Source organism: Lithobates pipiens, unplaced genomic scaffold (genome assembly GCF_037356315.1).
Source record: "Lithobates pipiens isolate NorthernLeopardFrog02 unplaced genomic scaffold, aLitPip1_a1.2 Scaffold_16, whole genome shotgun sequence".
Taxonomy (NCBI): domain Eukaryota; kingdom Metazoa; phylum Chordata; class Amphibia; order Anura; family Ranidae; genus Lithobates; species Lithobates pipiens.
The window spans coordinates 339,510,558-339,524,131 of NW_027507748.1; the positions used below are offsets into that span (position 1 = coordinate 339,510,558).

At 38.5% G+C, this 13,574-nt stretch overlaps 1 protein-coding gene and 1 long non-coding RNA gene across 2 annotated transcripts in view; one reads left to right on the forward strand and one right to left on the reverse strand.

The window, feature by feature from the left end:
* Nucleotides 1-5,694, forward strand: part of LOC143982795 (uncharacterized) — a 36,461-nt gene extending 30,767 nt beyond the window's left edge. Inside the window, exons 3-4 of the long non-coding RNA XR_013274512.1 lie at nucleotides 3,121-3,250; nucleotides 5,287-5,694. This is a non-coding gene — a long non-coding RNA (uncharacterized LOC143982795). The remainder of the gene's footprint in view (nucleotides 1-3,120; nucleotides 3,251-5,286) is intronic.
* Nucleotides 1-13,574, reverse strand: part of EPHA10 (EPH receptor A10) — a 943,825-nt gene that overhangs the window by 817,064 nt on the left and 113,187 nt on the right. The window contains exons 2-3 of the mRNA XM_077481808.1: nucleotides 13,280-13,344; nucleotides 9,464-10,133 (exon numbers count right to left, since the gene is read on the reverse strand). Of these exons, the coding sequence (XP_077337934.1) occupies nucleotides 9,464-10,133; nucleotides 13,280-13,344 (735 nt within the window). The remainder of the gene's footprint in view (nucleotides 1-9,463; nucleotides 10,134-13,279; nucleotides 13,345-13,574) is intronic.

Sequence of the window (13,574 nt, forward strand, 5' to 3'; positions counted from 1 at the left end):
GGGGCGAGCGAGCGCGCCCCCCCTCCTGAGCCGTACCAGGCCGCGTGCCCTCAACATGGGGGGTGCCTTGGGGAAGGGGGGGGGGCGCGGCCCCCCCACCCCAAAGCACCTTGTCCCCATGTTGATGAGGACAAGGGCCTCTTCCCGACAACCCTGGCCGTTGGTTATCGGGGTCTGCGGGTGGGGGGCTTATCGGAATCCGGGAGCCCCCTTTAAGAAGGGGGCCCCCGGATACCGGCCCCCCACCCTATGTGAATGAGTATGGGGTACAATGTACCCCTACCCATTCACCTGTAAAATAAAAGTACCCAAAAAAAAAACACAACACACGAGAAAAAATATTTTATTGCACAGCTCCGGGGGTCTTCCGTCTTCGGGGGTCTTCTCGCCGGACTCCTCCGCTATCTTCGTGTAGCTCTTTTGCTAGCGGAGGAGTCCGGCTTTCTTCCTCCCCGCCGCCGGCCTCTTCTCCCGACTTCGGGGGTCTTGTCCCCCTCTTCGGTTCTTCTGCCGGGCCACCGCGCCTTCTTATAGCTCTTTTGCAGGCGGTGGCCCGGTCTTCTGTCGCCGCCGCCTTCCGTTCTTCTGCCGGGCCACCGCGCCTTCTTATAGCTCTTTTGCAGGCGGTGGCCCGGTCTTCTGTCGCCGCTGTCGCCGTCGCCGCCTTCCGTTCTTCTTCTTCTTCTTGTTCTTCTTCTTCTTCTCCAGGAGATGTTGACACGACGCTCTCTCCGGCCGGAATGCCAGAGCCGCCCTGCGCTGCCATTTATATAGTGACAATGGGGCGGTGTCACATGGTATATGTCACATGGGTTGGTCACATGGGTTGATGTCACATGGGGACTATGACATCGTAAGGGGGTGGGGTCACCATGTGACATCAACCCATGTGACCAACCCATGTGACATATACCATGTGACACCGCCCCATTGTCACTATATAAGTGGCAGCGCAGGGCGGCTCTGGCATTCCGGCCGGAGAGAGCGTCGTGTCAACATCTCCTGGAGAAGAAGAAGAAGAACAAGAAGAAGAAGAAGAACGGAAGGCGGCGACGGCGACAGCGGCGACAGAAGACCGGGCCACCGCCTGCAAAAGAGCTATAAGAAGGCGCGGTGGCCCGGCAGAATAACGGAAGGCGGCGGCGACAGAAGACCGGGCCACCGCCTGCAAAAGAGCTACAAGAAGGCGCGGTGGCCCGGCAGAAGAACCGAAGAGGGGGACAAGACCCCCGAAGTCGGGAGAAGAGGCCGGCGGCGGGGAGGAAGAAAGCCGGACTCCTCCGCTAGCAAAAGAGCTACACGAAGATAGCGGAGGAGTCCGGCGAGAAGACCCCCGAAGACGGAAGACCCCCGGAGCTGTGCAATAAAATATTTTTTCTCGTGTGTTGTGTGTTTTTTTGGGTACTTTTATTTTACAGGTGAATGGGTAGGGGTACATTGTACCCCATACTCATTCACATAGGGTGGGGGGCCGGTATCCGGGGGCCCCCTTCTTAAAGGGGGCTCCCGGATTCCGATAAGCCCCCCGCCCGCAGACCCCGACAACCAACGGCCAGGGTTGTCGGGAAGAGGCCCTTGTCCTCATCAACATGGGGACAAGGTGCTTTGGGGTGGGGGGGCCGCGCGGCCCCCCCTTCCCCAAGGCACCCCCCATGTTGAGGGCACGCGGCCTGGTACGGCTCAGGAGGGGGGGCGCGCTCGCTCGCCCCCCCTTTCCTGGCCGGCCGGGTAGCGTGCTCGGACAAGGGTCTGTTGTGGACTTTGGGGGAACCCCCACGCCGATTTTTTTCGGCGTTGGGGTTCCCCTTTAAGTCCATTCCAGGCGGCGGTGCCCGCGACGTCTCCTTCGCGGGCCCCGCCTACCTGTACACGCGCTCGAAATGGGCGGACTTGCCTCCGCCTTACGTGGGCGAGTCCGTTCATTTAAAAAGTTGAGCGAACTGTTTGGCAAACAGTTCGCTGAAACAGTCCGCTCGTGTGTGGGCAAGTCCGCTCATGCAAATTTTGAGCGGACTGTTGCGGCAACTGTTTGACGAACAAAGTTTCAGCGAACAGTCCCCGCGTGTGTACGCGGCCTTACAGTTTTGGAATAGTTTCCCCTTCAATGTCTGCACCTTTCCCACACCTACACCTCTCCTGAGCATTAAGATGTGTTAATGTGCAGGAGGGGTGCTGGTATGGGAAAGGTGAAGGAAAGGTGTAGACATTGCAGGGGAAACTACTCCCAAACTGTAACTGGGTATAAAGGATGCTACAGGCTCATTTCTCCATCCCGAATCCATGATATCGCACAGAACTGCTCCAGATTCTGTTTGCTCCAGTTTTTATAACTGCCCACCAGTAAGTACATGGTATCATAAACTAAGCTATCAGAAAATTGGACTTATAGAGTAGGTCAGAAATGCTCAAAAAATTTAAAATATACATTTTGGGTGATTTATTAACTTCAATGGTAGGATCCTAAGTGTCTGAACTAATTTTCTTTTGTATACATATTTTATTATGCTCTTTATACTTATCATAAAGGTCTAATATATTACTCGTGATGGACAGTTCTTGAAATATGCCAGACATGTGGAGACTATATGCACTACGCATGACAATAAAGCTTTGTTGATTTTATACATTGGTTTGTTTAAAATATATGGTGCCTTTAAAGTCCCCCTCACTCACTTTTTCCTTTGTAATGTACAGTAAATACTGGGATTTTGGCACCACCAAGAGACTGAAGCCATATTGCTGCTTTTTTAAAATCTAATTTTTATAATTGTAAGTAGGATTTCTCATCACACTGTTAATTTAGTTGTCTGCTTATAAACTCCTACATACTTCTTAAAATGCAGTGCTTAAAACTATTCCCTGTATTCCAGATTTTTCCTTACAAGTAATTTGCAACTGCTGCTTGTTATTGATGAATACTGAATGTTATTTTTAATGGATATCCCTAGGTTTTTCTTAGCCTGTTTTGTCCTTTGTTATGAATGTTCACCTTTTGAAAGCTGAGTTTAATTTATGCTTATGTGTGTATAGATGTAGTAGTGGAAACATGTCCATAAACACCATATATCAGATCTATTTGTTAAATCTACAAGCTGTTTTTTTTTTTTTTTTTTTTTACAGCAGATCATATAATTGAGTAGTAAAAGAGAGGCATATGAACAATTTTCACTCAACAAATGTACAAACTGTAAAATGGTTTTACCGCCTAGAACAGCAGAGTTTTGAGAAGAACCAGGTCATGTTGAAGAAGGTAATATTTTCCTTTATGGAAATATATTAATTTAGCACACCAAATTAACTGTCAAAGTACTATTTTTTTTCTATACATAACAGTATAAATATTAACAAAAGAAAAGGAGACTTTAAAATATGCTTTCATCAAGTAACAATGCCATTTATTTTAATATGTAAAAAAGATAACATGTGTTCGGGAACAGGGAAATTAGAAAGTTTTTGTTTCACTTGTTTGAAGAGCACTTTGCAAAAATGATTGACCAAATATCTACATTAACATTTTTTTCATTGGTGCTAAATTTTTATGGTTACAATCACAGCATTCTCAACAGGCTGATCCCAAGGTGCTTACAATATGTATTTTGCTAAATAAATAACAATCATTGAGAAAGATCAATTGCATTTACTGGAGAAAAAACATTGTTCTATTGAATTAAATAAAGAAAAAACTGCTGTACAAATGCTTATTTTCATGTAACAATATGGGAACTGGTAAAAAAAATAATTTTAATATATAAGGCTCCATGTGATGGCATTGTGCAAACAGCAATTAAGTGTAGTTTCCATATAACCATTCACAAAATAATTTCAACTCATAGAAATGTCTTTAAATAATTGTGATGGGTTACAATCATAATTTCTCTCAGCATCATTTTTAAATGGAAAACTCAAAAAATGTAAAAACATCCTGGAAATGTAATTGAGCTAGCCTTAGAATCTTGGTTCAGAGAGCACCCATCTATTTTTGCAGCTAGCTGTGCATTTCATTAGGCTCCTTTTACAAAGCAAAGAGCAAAAGTGTATAGCAACCACATATAATTTACTGTACAGAACAACCAATGAGAATAAACATTTTACTAACCCAAAAACAGAAAAGTGCAGTGTAGTTGGTTGATATGGGTTTATGCACTATTTATACCTTATTCATACCATATATTTGCAATACTGCCAATGTAATTACAGGCATACCCCACTTTTAAGTACACAATGGGGTTTATTTACTAAAGCTGGAAAGTGCAAAATCGGGCTCACTTCTGCATAGAAACCAATGCGCTTGCAGTTGTTTTTATTTTTTTACCAAAGCTTAATTGAACAAGCTGGAGTTAGAAGCTCGTTGGTTTCTATGCAGAAGTGAGCCTGATTTTGAACTTTCCAGCTTGTGTAAATAAACCCCATTGTGTACTTAAAAGTGGGGTATATCTGTAAACAGTTATCAAGCCTACAGGACGTATAAAGGAATATAGGAACAACTGAGGTAGAATCAAATGCTAACAGTTGGGCTTAAGGCTTAAAGTGGATAGAAATCCTTCAAGATTTATGGTGACAGTGTGAGAAGCACTTGAACAACAGTATCATACACAGTCAGTAGCAAGCCACTTCCAAACACAGATTTGAAACCATTTTGGAATGTAATTCCTAGTTAGTTGCAGTAATAACCAAATTATTATTATTGTGGGGTTGCATTTTTCTTGGTTACAAATCATATAGATAATTCTAACTTGCTCAAGAAAATATAATATTGCAAGGTAAATACCTAGCTTAGTAATTATCATGTGAAAACAAATATTTGTATGTCATTAGAGGTTCACACTGGATACTGACAAAAGTATTTTTTGAAACATTTTTAAAAAAGCAGCCCAGCACACTCCTCGTATATAGGCAGTACATTTTCTTTTAATTGTTGAGACATAAGCATGCTATGTTCCTCTCCGGGCTAATTCAAAGCAATATGACCTATGCCCTTACATCAAATAAACTGATGCTGTCAGATCTCAGGTTCTTCCATACTACTGGAACCCCAGGGAGTGGTAAAAACACATTGGTTGAGAGATTATATGCATTTTGCCTAAAAGGGAAAATGTATCTATGGTCAAAATTGAAAGTTGTGTATTAATTTCCAGTTGCATTTATTTATAACCTACTTTTATTAATCCAAATGATCTTGAAGTCTGAAAGCGTTCTTTTTTTAAGAACACATTTCCGTCCTTCAGTGCAGTGATACATATTTACCATATCTTATGAATATTAACTTTTGTGTCACACATTTCGCAGAGCCTGCTGTCTGAAATACAGAGGAGCTGAGATGAGTTTCAAGAGGCGCAGTCAGTACAGGAAACACACCGCATCACCACTGATAAAAGACAGCAAGTAACATGGGGTATGTAGTTCTTAGAGAATCAAAAGTAAACCTAATGAATGAGCAAAGGGGAAGCTGATGAAAGAGATGGCCAGCCAAACAGGCACACCCACAACTCAAAAGAAGATTTTTATAATAGGGTTATATTGGACTGTCAAAAATAACCATTGTTTTTATTGCTATTACAATGCTAATTTCAAAAATGTAAAAAAAAAAAAAAAAAAAAAAAAAAAAACAATGAAAGCGCATGCTTTTATCCATTGAACTGCTTTACGTTTCTGTCATTTCTAATTGTGAAATAAAGTATTCCATAACATGCTCACCATTGCAATAAAACGTTTTTAAAAAAGACACATGGTAATAAATAAGCTTTATTAGAAATAAAACACTACACTTCCTACTATATTCAACAGTTTGTTAAAACAAAACAAACTCATGTGCATGATTCTTTTATTCTTTTCTTTCTGACAGAAAACCTCTTTAACAATATGTGTAACAAAAGCTCTCACAGTACTAAGAGCTCTACTGCACTAGGAGAGATACAGGAGTTGATTTACTAAAGGAAAATAGACTGTTCACTCTGGAAGGGAATTTTCCCTAATGCATGAGGTCAAGCTTTGCTGATTTCCACCATCAAATCATGTGCAAACATTTTTTTTTTCCTTTCACTGAATCGGTATTCTTTGTGCATGCACTAGGCTCTGGAGAAAATTCCCTTGCAATGTACAGCTCCCCATGCAAAGGGAACAGTCTATTTGCCTTAGTAAATGAACCCTACCATGTTTCAATAGGACTATAGGACTCTAGAGGGTTTATTTATTGAAGGCAAACAAACTGCCCACTTTGCAAGTGAATTTTAATTTTTCTATTAGCTTAGTAAAGCTATACTCTCTTCCATTAGTGAATCATGTGCAGGCAAAAACATTGTGTTTTTATTTGTCTTGCATGTGATTGAGTATTACTTGCAAAGTGAATTTCACCCTTTTACTAAACTGAGGAAAAATGAGCTTACAAAAGTGAAAATTAATTTGCAAAGTGAACAGCTTATTTATTTGGTAAAGGTTTTATGTTATCATCTGAGATTTTTTCAACCAACAGTAGTAATACAAATACATAATGGGAATCTTCTAGAATCTCATGACACAATGACACAGTCATGAGCACTGTGAATTGTTAAAAGATATAATCTGAATCAAACTCAAATTCATAGTGTAAACTTCCAACCTTTAGCAAGCTATCTGAAGAGGGAGACAGAATACAGTCTCCCCTCAAGACCCTATGTAGTAATTTTCATTAATATATTTTAATAAATGGGTGAGCAAGAGAGAACGGGTTGTGTTTAATTTATAGTAGAATGCACATTTACAGTGGATTCCTATAACAGTTTAAGAAGGAAGCAGTAGAAACTAAGAGTCTGGTGTCCACAAGCATTGGGTAGGTATTTTTCTTAAAAGTTAGGCTGCATTCTCACAGCTCTACAGTCATCAGGGTAGACGTCTATACACCTAATGTACTGGGCTGTTTAATCCACAAAAGACCACACCTCGTTTTCTGGAATTGCCAGTTCACACAGGGGCGACCTATCAGGCGACTTAGCCTGACAATTCGTGCTCCATGCATTGCAATGGAACCGTTATAATATGAGCGACTCAAGTGGCTCCGACTTAGAAAAAAGTTCCTGTACTACTTTGGGGCGACTTTGGAGCGGCTTGCATTGACTTCTATACAAAATTTGTTTTGCAAGCTGCGCTGAACTTGTACTGTAAGGAGCGGCTTCAGAGTCGGACGACTTTAAAGCCACCCCTGTGTGAACAGGAACTTAGTTTTTACAAAAAAAAAAAAATCCATAATCATATTAATTAGCATTGGATTACTTCATATACCGAGTGGATTAACTAGCGGTAGAAAACAAGGAGTAATTATGGCAGAGCAGATTTTTATTTTTCTCTCATCTCTAATCATTAAGACTAAATTAAAGTTTATACCACTGTTTTGTTACTATTGCCAAAGGACTAAGCAGTTGAAAGTAGACATTACACATTTTCTAATAGAAAGTGATTCATCTAACGTTCATTATTATCCCACACCATTACGGTTATTTTATAAACATGCAAACTAATTACACAATATTTTCAGACAATACTGGCCAGTCATGTTATACTGGACATAATTAGCTTTCATGCAAGACATATATGCTACATTCGGCTGCCTATTGGGTAAGTAATAACACATGACACATACACATTTGTGTATGTCTGCCTATTGCATTTGTAGTAGCTATGACAATCATGATTAAAGGGTCTGTAATAGGTAAAATACGATACTGCTCAAGTTTGTGCATGTATGTGTGTATGCCTGTCTTATCTTACTTAAATATTTGTTTGTCATTGACATTGTTTATGCAGCCCTGCAGAAGGCATTTAAGTGTCCAACAAAATAAGGTAATATAGTCAGTTGACTAGATATACTATCAATAGTTGTACACAAATCACTGCAGACCTGCGGAATGTGAAAATATGCTATATAATAAATGTGCACATTTTCTATCTCATAACATCTACATAAAAATCGTCAGTGGGAATCAAAAAATGTTTGCAGCATTCAAAAATTACATTAATATACACCAAGAGTTAACTGACAGCTTAAAATGAACCAGTCACCTGTTTTAAAGCTGAACTACCAGAAAATAAAAAAATCTACCCTTGCAGAAGGGTTTGGGTTAGAGTTAACTGCTAGTGATTGTCTAGGGTACCTGCAAAAAGCACTCTTACTTACTTTATACCTCACTCTCCCAGGCTCCTCCTTCCATGCCTCTGATTGTCTTTAACAGAAGTTGTGTTGGCTGTAAGCTGATTGTACATACATGAATAGCCAACAGAGATCACAAAAAGTATAGAGTACAGAATGCAAATATCGGCTATAAAGAACGTCCGGTTCCCTCTTTCTTTGGTGCTCCAGTCAAAAGTTGCAGATTTGACTTCATCACGTACAATGCATGACCAATAGCCCTACATTCTAAGTGAGGATGCCACTCATTCACAAACCAGAGTGTCAGAATAAAGAGATGAGTGCCAGATGATGGGGGTGGCAGATGGTAAGCAAAAGTGCTTTTTCAGGTACCCTAAGAAAAAACAGGCATTTAACACCGCAATGATAGATTTTTCGATATAGTTCTGCATTAAGAATATAAACTAGAAAAATGGAAGATCTTATCAATGCTAGAACACAACTTCTTTGACTTAATAAAGGCTCTGCTCACTTAATCACCAGATTCTGTTCTAACGACCAGGTCGTTAAATGAATTGGTCGTTAAATGAGGAACCACAAGTAATCAATATTTTAAGCATTCTTAACTACTGTACTGTATTGTGAAAAAAGGTCTAAACACAAAACTCCAGCTCAATAACGTTGTTTAATTTGCATAAGTACAGAACACAATAGAAAATTCTGTACTGTACAATACAATGATGTGTAGTGGGTCATTAAGGTGGGGAGAGCTGGTCATAAATCCGTGTGGTTATTAAATGGTTAGTCACTATCTATCCTCAACAGTATCTGTCCTCAACTCTCTCTTTTACTAGAAAAAGGCCCCCCGGTCACCTTAAAATAATCCAATATCAAACTTTCAGTGGTTACTAAAGATGGCATTGGGTTGGTAAATGGTGTGGGAATTAGGTGTGACACTAAGCAGAGTTTAGTATTGAGCTAAAGCAATTAAGTCCCACATATGTTTATAATCATCCAAGAATCACAACTAGGTTAAGAATTTGGTCATTTAGACACTTGAGCTAGACAATAAAACCTTCTTTAACACTTTATGAACAAGCCTGCATATACATCTAAATGTATGTATATATATATATATATATATATATATATATATATATCTCATTGTAGACAATGGTTAATCAACAGAGGTATACAGTGCAGATATGTTCTATAGCAATTGATCTGTTTTATTTACTGAATCATCTGTTACATCTCTAATCAGCTACTGAAATATAACATTCACTTGCATTTTGAGTTTTATAAATTTACCAGAAATACATTGTCAGTCAAGAGAATCTATAGAAACTTTAAACTGAGTTTTACCTGTACAGCTACCTTCCTTTTCTTCAAAGCCAGCACTACAAGTACATTTTCCAATTGGGACCAGCCACTCCCCCTCTGCACTGCAATGCATCCTGGGTGGATTATCCAAGTCTACTTCAGAGTTATTCACGCAAGTCCCCCTAACTTCCACCAGTGTTGAAAAGGCTGCCTCTGCCACTGTGTCCGGAAATACTGCCAGGTTCTGCACTGTGGAGAGACACTTTTTATAATAGACACGTACAGAGACTATGGCAACACAGGCCCCAACGTCCTGAAATCCTAGGTGAAAACCTTTTTTGTTCAGGTGTCCAATCTCTCTCACTTCTGTATTCAGTTTCATTTTACGTTCTCCTAGATCTCCTTGGGTAAAGCTTTCGTCAGCTGCAATGGTGTCAATTTTTACATACTTGCTTTCTTTGATGTTCTTCCCCAGATCATAATCAGATTCAATGTAGTAAAGGTTAAAGGTTTCCTTGCATGTCCCCACAACTCCAGGAATACTGTTGCAGTCTCTCAGAGTAAACTTAATCTCGATAAAGATCCTTTGCCCATTCCGCCGCAGAATCCAGCCTGTTTGTAACCAGTTATTCTGATTCGGCTCCATGACATTGCACACTTGATAGGTACGAATGGGCTTGTAGTTCTCATCGACACCACTAATTTCCTCCCACTAAGAAAAAATAAAAAAGAATAAGAAAATGCATGGATGCAGCTGGCTTAAATGGAGAAAAAAAAACATTTCTTAGAATCGGAACATCTGAGAATGTATAAGTTTATTGCAGATGTCTGTGGCAATCACTTAGGTTTACAAAGCTTGTGCCTAAAGAAAAAAAACATCAGGAATGGGCTTCTGTAAGAATCTAAATCTACCTTGTTAGTTCATTATTTTAAATGCAAGAAAAATTATGCATTGACAATCTTGTTTACAAAGCATCTCATCTACTAAGCCTAAAACCCTTACCTAATAATATTAAAATCAATGTTTTTTTAATGGTGTCCCCAGAATGACTTCTTTAAAAGTGCCTATTCTTTTCTTATGTTTCCTGAACCTTTATGAGCTATATCCATATTGAATTTGTGTTTTTTTTAACTGCAGTCCTATTACCTTTGGAGGATAGGCCAGTGTTTAATAAAAGATTGTCTCAATCTCCCTGTACTGGTTGATAAAGTTAGTGATAAATGAAAAGGAGAAGTAATTTTTATTCATTCAATGCTGCTTGACCCTTTGTGTTTCTTCCTTTGCATCTCCTAGTTTATTATGTGATCTCATTTCTTTCTTTTATAGCCCTTTTCCTCAAACGTCTTAATTATCTTTTCCATTATATCGATCCTGGCCATGTAGTAAAAAGAAAATAGGGTTTTGCTCCCATTTGATAAAAACATAATCTTAGAAAGCTGTTTAAAGTATGGGGAATCTGCCTCTTCTCTTTCTAATATATTAATGTGGAGCACTGATAATATACCATTCCTAAGGAGGACAAGATGGCGGAAAGAGTTGTGAAAAGCAGTAATTAGGAAAAAGTCCACTTATTCTGGACTGTGCTTACTGTACTTTGAAATATTGACAATTGAATCCAGATTGGCTTACTCATGTTTTATGTGTGGTAAGGTTTTTAAAGGACACAAAAGTAATTGAAACATGTTAGTTGCTGTTAGTAACAGATATTGTTTGTACATTTTATGATTCACTATCACAAAGGCAAAGGTTATCATGTGTATATCAAGTGTATATATATATATATATATATATATATATATTTATATATATATATATATACAGTGTAACTCTGATGCCCCTAGAACCTGTAGGTTGGACTTTGAAGGCATAAAAGTTATTTAAAATATACATTTTTATGCAGCTAAATGAATGACAACACAATAGAGCAGACATGAATCAGCAAATTTCACAATGACTGGGTATGCTGGTGTTAACAATTTTGGGGCTAGTGTAATCCTTTTAGAGTACAACACATTTTTATCTTATAGTGAAAAACAATGAGCAAGCTGGGAAGTTCTGTTTTTATGTGTGCATTTTTTGTTTTTCCAAAGACCAGCTGCATTCTTTTTATAATTTTATCAAGTAAATATTTAGCAAAATTGTATATATTTAATAAGCCAGCGAAATGTCTGTGAACGTTCTCATGTATCAAGGTCATGATATACCTAGTAGTAATTATTGCTAATGCCTATTATTTAGCATGCTGTGGTCAGTAAGTCGCAAATATTCATTCCTAACGCAGTCCACTATTGTGAGAGAGCTTTTTAAAAAATAACAATTATGTGAACCATCACTTACACTAAATGTACTAAATATTGTACTGAATTTGGACTCTAAAATGATGAACTGGCAGATTGGCATTAAACACGCAGTGGTTTTCTCAAATTTTAAATAGGAATTGATGAATTGATACCTTTTGTGATCAACATTTATGCAGTGAAATCACATATTTGTGATTGTATTTTGCCCCAGGTTTTAAAGCTAAATTACAAATGTTCTTTCTTGGTAGTTCCTGTCAGCTCTCTGTAATTTGCCTAGGTAGAATAGGGAACCAAAAACAATCACCTGGCATTACATGCAATTTTGTAGGTCTACATGTTCTCTAAAGAAATGCTGCATTATTCTCGTGCTGATCGCATCCCTATGCAGCTTCCCATAAAATGTTCTCTCTAGAAATACCACCTTCTGAACTTTATGTATACCCTGGAGGCATCTCAAAGTATTTGTCATAACCTTCTGTCTGTGAAGACTATAAAAAGAAGCTTATCTTGAGAAGAAGAGATTCAAGAGCAGTTTAGGTTCATCTGGGTTAATGGTGACAAGTACAAGCAGAGTTACATACATTAAATCAGCTGAATGCAGCTAGTATATTTAACCCTACACATTGTGGGGTATGTTTTTAATTGGAGGGGGTGAGAATTAGTCCTTCTCTTTATATCATACATATTTAAACCAGTATTGTTCATATTTATTTGAAAAGTTAAAATTATTATTTTGTTATGTCAAAAATTCCCTGACATATGTATGGGATTTTTGCTTTATGCTATATCTAGAAACAGAGGAAATTCTGAAAAAAGGCTTAAAGCAACAGAGTTGTTTGCAATACAGTTTCATGCATTATGGGTGCTTGTGCATTATATGACACTGCACCTTATTACTTCTAGAGAGTGTGGCTGTATGCATCACCAACATGCTACTTCTATTCCCAACACAAAACTAAGCCCCTCTCTAGCATGTTTGGTTCTTCATACTTCTATTACTGCTTTACAAACAGTGGTAATGCTGGATGCATATACTGTTTCTGCTGTGGATCAAATGAAAAGGGATAGAATTTTGTTTCATTCTGCTCATTGAAGTTGCCGCATAACACAAAATTCTCACCTTTTCTAATAGTGGTTATGGCCCTACTTATAGGGTTGTTTGTCTAAAATATTGACAATCCAAACATAATGCATAGTTGGATCAAGAAGCGTGTGTATGAATAAAAATTGCTTTTTAAGCTCTAAAGCTCGGTCTACATACCTCAAGGCAAACTATGAATTATTATTATATTACATTTAATAAATACAAGTTTGCAAAGACTGATAATTGAACAATTGTTTGAATTTATCTAAGAGCAGATATTCAATAAGTTGGCCATCAACATCAGAGGTGCAGATGCAATTTAACCATGTAATGTCTTTAAATCTGTTCTCAGTTTGCTCAGGTCACCTAAGTATTCTAGTAAATTGCTATATGATGATTATTAATTGCCTATAACAACATTAAGTTCTGCAAACCACCCCTCAACAAGTCAACTCATAAAATGCAACACTTACTCCATTAGATGGATGTGAAGTCCAGCCCAGCTCGGCCTGTGATTCTTTGGAATCCAGCAGGATAACTGAAATGAAAACAGAAAGGAGAAATTATGTCATGCTGTAAACCATGTCTCATTGCTACAGCAATATAACAACTAGCTATCTTCTTGTGCCTCTTGTGCATCAAATTCAATGATTTAAACCTTTCCTAATTTCATAATCTCATCCAACAGCTTTTTCCACTGCCTGATATAACAGAAATGCTGCACGTATTGTCCTTAATTCAACATTTTCCTGGCAATGACAAATATAG